We start from the raw sequence: 6,521 nt of genomic DNA, 5'->3' as shown, positions 1-6,521 counted from the left end.
TGGAAAACCTGACAGGCTTAGCTGCAGCTTTGCAGTGATTTTAGAGAAGTAGAAAGAATGGGGCTGGAGGGAGTCAGACAATTTTAGCATAAAGAAGGATAGGAGGGCCAAGTCTAGCTTGAATCTTTCTTTAACAGGCACATCATCCTTGTATTGCCTACTTTGTCCTGAAAGAGGAACTCATGAAAAACTTCTGCATTGGAGTACTGAACTGAAGAAGAATTTTTGGGACCCCAAGCCCTGATGAATCCCTTATGACTCACATTTTGCCCAAGGCATTGATATAGGAGGGAAAAGAATATAGAATTCCCCTTCTCTATATTCCAGTGGTTGGCATGTGACAATCTTTATACTTCTACTAGTAAAAAAAAAAGAATTTCAAAAAGCCCTAGATATGAGACCCAAAGAATCCCAAAGATCTGTATTCCCTCTCTTCTCTTCCTTACCAAGTCACAATCATTCTCAAAACTCAAAACTAGTTACCACTGGAAATATGGTGAGTAAAGGTGGTATCATTTCTCTCTTCCCATCTTCTCACCCCCAGTATTAACAACTCTTTAGTTGGTACCTCTTGACCTTTCTCTTCCTCTTCTTCACCATCAGCTGGGGGACCAGTGACCAAATGCAGGAGACTTCTCCTTCCTAAAGACAAATGGAAGTGTGATGAACCCCTGTCCTGTGTTAGCAGCACACCAGGTCAGATCTTGAGGGCTCCTAGTGTGACCACAGGTCTCCCACTGAGAACAGTCCAAGAACGGGTCCCCAGCAGCCCATCTCTGAGCAGGAGGCAAAACGAGAAAGGCTCATAACCTTGCTTAGTAGCTCTGCAATGTGATCCCTGCCCTCCTTGGCCACACCCCCTGTCTCTGAGTTATAAGATCTCCTTTTCCCTCAAAGCCACCAGAGCACCAAGGCTGCCCCCCTCTTGATACTCAGAGGTTCCCTCTTCTGAGTGCCTGTAGCTGGGGTTGCCAGGCCAGGCTAGGAGCGAGGGAAATCACCCAAGATGGCCTGGAATACTAACCTTCGGTGGCGTCTGCCACTAACCTGCTTCATCTTACAGGTGGTCATGGTGGTCCTGTTTGGGGTATTTGTGCGCTACAATCCCGAGGCGGATGCACACTGGAATGAGGAGAAGAAGAAACAGAACATTTCGAGCGATGTAGAGAATGACTTCTACTACCGGTACCCAAGTAAGTAGAAATACAGGATTAGTCCTTGAGGCAACTGACAAACACCCTTCTGTGGCATTCTCCTGAAACTTCTGACTCTCTGCTTGGCAAACCTCCCCTTTCCACTTCTAGACAATCCCTCCACCTCCACATCTGGCTTAGGCAACACCCTTTAGTCTTCAGTACTGGGCCAAAACTCCTGGGCTCAGAAGGAGGCCAGAAGGTTCAAACACCAGACTCCGTCCCCTTTGTTCCTATAGTCCACATTCCACATACCTTCAAGGTTTAAACCTTACCCAGATCTTAGCACTGTGAAGGAGGGATAGTGGAAAATGGTTGATCAAGATAAGAGCCCGGGCAGAAGGATAAGGAGCAGATCTAGGTTGTGGCTTTTATCTTTAGAAGAAAAGATTAAGAGGAAACAATGCTAAGTTAATTTTCATCTTCTCTCTGCCCTTTAAGCACGTTCTTTCTTGGACAGCAAAGCTTGCCTCATATTTGGTACAACCAAGTTATTTACCATACCTGGAAAAAATCCTAGGGCATGAAAAAATGTGTGTAGGTCTGAGACTTCAGGATATAACAGTAGTTCAAGTCATTGGGGGTGGGGAGAGACAGTAAATTCTGGACTCACAGGACTCAGATTGGCTCTGCTGCTTTGGGTCTCTCATGCCAATCATTTCATTTTTGGGGGGTGGTGGTAGAAATGATTGAATTAAATCAGATAATCTTTAATTTGACTAGATCAGGATTAGGGTTCACAAACAAGGAGTTTGAGAGTAGATTTCATGGGATCTGTGAATTTGAATGGAAAAAGTGACATCTTTATTTTACCTTAATTGGTTTCCTTTACAATCCTATGTATTTTATTTTACTTATTTAAAACATTATTCTGAGATAGGTCCATAGTCTTTACCAGACTGCCAAAGGGGTCCACAACACAAAAAAGTGAAGAATTCTTGAATGAGATGGTCTTTTCCAAACTCAAAATCTATGATCAGAGAAGTCTGCGGGGAGAAAAAAAGAATATAGCAAAAGCTCAACAGAATATAGCAAGGGCAACTTCTTGACCTGGTCTCCCCCATGTCCCTCTTTTACCACTATGAACATCCTTATGTATGATCAGAAGTTAGCCATTGGATTTGTCATTGTGACCTCTTAAGGACTCTATCCCACTCTCGGATTTTTGGTTCATATGTCTGCAACGGGATTGTCTTTATGAGGGTGGTCTGATTCTTGGGAAATACCTGGAGAATGCTCCTTGGCAAAAAGCCAAGGACTGCCAGAATTTGATTTGTGAGAATTCCATATGAGGCCAGAACATGGCAGTAGTGGATTCAGGAGGAAGTGGAAACTCCACATTCTCCCAACCATCCCCTTTGTCTTGGGGGAGCGGGGAGATAAGGACCCAGAAGAAAACTTTTTTCTCCAGATTTCTGGCCTGAGCTTGGTGGGTAGGAAAGCTTTCTGTGCCAGTCCTGAGAATGAATGAAGCAAAAAGGAGATTAGGTTTTGGATACTTGGAGAGAAGTGGGGGTGGGAAAAGGGAAGCTATTTATTTTGTAGCATGGGAATCTTGTATTTAGGACCAGAATATGAAGTCTGTAGAGAGAGATCCACCCGCCCATTACTTACCCAAAGTACAGAGAGTCCACAGGACAAGTAGGCAGATACATGTCACTCTACACAGACCTTAGGCAAAACTATAAAGTAAGGATCTTCCTTTTCTTTTCAGTGTACTTATCTTTCTTCAGATCTTCTCACCTTGATCTGCCCTCACTCTCACTTGAACTGAAGCAGATAAAATTTGAGGTCTTAACTCCACCTGTGGGTATTTGCATTTTAATGGAGGATCCATGTAGATAAAATACCAAAGGAATTAACCTCTAATGGTGGAATTTCAGATGCTGTCATGATAAGGGCCAAAAATACCCTTTCCCCTTCTAAGACCAACTCTGCTAAACCTGGGTACAGCCTGGCTTTAACAGAGTTAACGTGTGACTTGGTGTTTCTGTCTTAAATGCTTGAATCAGAGGAACCAGACAGCACTGGAGGTTGTGGAACTGAACGATGAAGGAACACATTGATCTTTTCCTACCAAACTGGTTTCTCGATTTCAGCTTTCTACTCCTTCTAGTCAAGAGGGAGTGTAATCATTTCAATAGGTTGGGAGGGACAGAGTTTTTTTTTGCTTATTTTCGATTCTTGGCAAGAGACTGCTAACACCTGTGTAGGAGCTTCCTCTTCATCCTTTCATCCTTCGTTCAGTTCTGTGCCTGCCCTCCCTTCCTCCTCTTCTCCTCCCCTTTATCCATTAGTAGGACTAGTTTTTCTCATTTGCTTTCCCTGGAGACATCAGTTCAATCAGGATCAGGTCAGACCAGGAAAGGGTGGTTGGAGAGGGTAGGTTTACCTACAGGGTACTAGTAGTCCTAGCAGCCAGCTGGGGAATACCTATTGAGAACGTAATCTTAATCCTATTGTTAATTGGAAAGGATTTGCTACGGAGCTCCCTTACACCAGCCAAAGGTCCCTGATAAAGCCTGGGTCAGCCCAGGGCAGGAGTCCAGGGATGACGGAATGTAGAGGGCAGTAGAAGATGAGAACCAGGATGGCTAAGCAGCTAGAGACATACAAAGAAGAGTTAAAAGAACAGATGGGGGGAACAGCTGGGTGGCTCAGTGGATAGAGAGCCAGGCCTGGAGATCCTGGGTTCTAATCTGGCCTCAGATAGTTCCTGGGCAAGTCACTTAACCCTAATTATCTAGCCCTTACTGCTCCTCTGCCTTGGATCGGATAAATCGAAATCAGAAGGTATAGGTTTATTAAAAACAAGCAAACAAACAAAAATAGGCGAAGAACAAAGGATCTACTTGGTGGAGGAGAAAATGGGTGACATGATAGTTGTCCTTAAATAGTTCTAAATGTATTAAGAGGTAGCACAGCATGGGGGAATGAACCCTGGATTTAGAGTCCTTCTTAGGACTCTGGGTTTGTTAGTCAATCAATATCTATATAACCTTCCCCATCTGGGTCTCATTTTTCTCATCTATAAGAGAAAGGGGTTTGATTAGATGACCTTTGAGGTCCTTTCCAGTTCTAAATCTAAAGTTATGATATTGGAATTATTGGATTTAATTCGGTATAGCACTAGAAACTTTATAGGTACCAAGGAGAGAAAGTATAAGGAGGCAGATTCTGGTTTAATTTAGTAAATCTTCTAACAAGAGCTAACCAATAATGGAAAGGACTTCGATGGAGACCCCTCAACATTTAAGATGGGGTGGGATGGGCAGTTAGGCAGTACACTGGATAAAGCATAGAGTCTGGAGTCAGGAAGACCTGAGTTCAAATCTTAATAGCTGTGTGACCCTGGGCAAGTCACCTAACCCATTTTGCCTCCGTTTTCTCATGTGTCAAATGAGCTGGAAAAGGAAATGTCAAACCACTCCAGATCTTTGCCAAGAAAACCCCACATGGAGTCATGAAGAGTTGGACATTTGACTAAAAATAACTAAACAACAAGAAGAGGCATGCCACCTTGTTAGGAATATTAGCGTGAATAATTCCCAAACTGGAAGCCTGGAATAGCAGGCTGGGGTGAGTTTCTCCCTGTCCGGTCCAGCGTCTCGCTCCCCTCTCCAGCTTCCTATCTTCCCCCCACCCAGCAACAGCCTCATGCCAGTCCTTGACGATACGGTTAGGCTGCTTACTTGAAGCATGGTTTGTGCATAGGCGTAATAATGTCTGGTTATACCTGTGCTTTGGAATTGGGGGCAGATAGATGAAGAAAGGAGTAAGGGGAAAATGATGAGATTCTGTTCTCTGAATAAGACTATCCACTGTCCTCGGGATGGACCTGGGGAAATCAGGAGTATTGATTACCCCCTAAAGGCAACCACACATTCGTCCGATGCCAGTTCACCTCTGTTAATGACTACATAAGTGAATGGGCAAATAATTTTATATTTCTGGGTGTCGATTTCCTCAACTGTAGGTAATTAGAGAGGTAGACTTATACTCAGGAAGACCCAAGTTCAAATCTGCCTCAGAAAATTTACTAGCTGTCAGTTACTTGATTGAGTCTGAATCTCTCAGCCTCAATTTCCTCATCTATAAAATGGGGACTAATAATAACACCTCTATGGCAGGTTTGCTGTGGAGGATCAAATGAAATAATGCATGTAAAATTCAGTGGAACTTTGAAAACTTAAAGTGCTAAAGAAAATGGTAGCTAAGAGGAAATAATCTCGAAGGTTTCTTCCAGCTCTAAATCTTATTGACCTATATCGAATAACCTGAATTTTTGCAGCTTATAGGAGAAAGCAGTGGTGGCCCATTAGCACTGTGAACTGTCTCAAGGTCTGGAATTTTGAGGACTAATTGCTCTGTGAGGTCTTCCAGCTTGGGTCAGGACAGGACCACTGGAGATGAAGCCACAGAAAAATCATGCAAGGGTTCCCTCCTCAGAAAGGTTTATCATATGCCCACATCCAAGAGGCTAGACTCTTGGTCCTTCCTTTTGCTGTTAGGAAGGCTAAGGGTCCAGGTTGGGCAGGAATACCCACATCAATGTGGAAGAACCATTTTCCTATGAAAAACCATTAATCTATAGAAAAATTCAAATGGTATATACAAATAAAAGGCAGTCTACAACTAACTTCAGTGATTTTCAGGTGAAGGAGAAGTATTGGAAGTGGAAAGAAGGAAGGAAATAAGCACTTATTAAGTTTCCACTATGTGTGAGACAACTGTTAAATTTAAGAGCTTGACCATATTATCTCAACGGATCCTCACAACAGCCCTGTGCTATATAAATGCTATTATCCCCATTTTATGGTTTGGGAAACTAAGGTGGTCAGAGCTTAAGTGACTTGCCCGGGGTCACACAGCTAGTAAATGTCTGAGGTCAAATTTGAATTCATGTTTTCCTGACTCCAATCCAGCACTCTATCCACTAAAAGAGAAATGTAAAATGTTCAACTCATTAAAAGAATTAAGAATAGGAAACAGAGAGGTTTAACAAATTCAGTTCAATTTAAAAAAATTCCTAGTGGGCTTATTCTCTGTGAGGTTCTGGGTATACAAAGACAAAAAAAAAAAAAAAAAAAGGATTTCTGCCCTCAAGGAAGTTACTTTCCACTACAACACATAAAGAAGACAATTTTTATATAATATTTTTATAAGAGGGAGACTACATTCAGGTTGCTGCCCCCAAGTTGGTGTGGGGGGAATGGGGGAGAAGGAAGAGAAGAGAGAGAGAGAGAGAGAGAGAGAGAGAGAGAGAGAGAGAGAGAGAGAGAGAGAGAGAGAGAGAGAGAGAGAGAGAGAGAGAGAGAAGAATGGATA

General features: G+C 42.9%; 1 protein-coding gene across 1 annotated transcript in view; it reads left to right on the top strand.

Annotated features, from left to right (window-relative positions):
• The first annotated feature begins 961 nt into the window (after positions 1-961).
• The window catches only part of RHCG (Rh family C glycoprotein), a 25,490-nt gene continuing 19,930 nt past the window's right edge, over positions 962-6,521 (top strand). The window contains exon 1 of the mRNA XM_044665447.1: positions 962-1,193. Within this exon, the coding sequence (XP_044521382.1) occupies positions 1,007-1,193 (187 nt within the window). The 5' untranslated portion in view covers positions 962-1,006. The remainder of the gene's footprint in view (positions 1,194-6,521) is intronic.

Source organism: Gracilinanus agilis, chromosome 2, assembly GCF_016433145.1.
Source record: "Gracilinanus agilis isolate LMUSP501 chromosome 2, AgileGrace, whole genome shotgun sequence".
Lineage (NCBI taxonomy): Eukaryota > Metazoa > Chordata > Mammalia > Didelphimorphia > Didelphidae > Gracilinanus > Gracilinanus agilis.
Note: the sequence above shows the minus strand (reverse complement) of the source record. Positions and strands in the feature narration are given on the sequence as shown.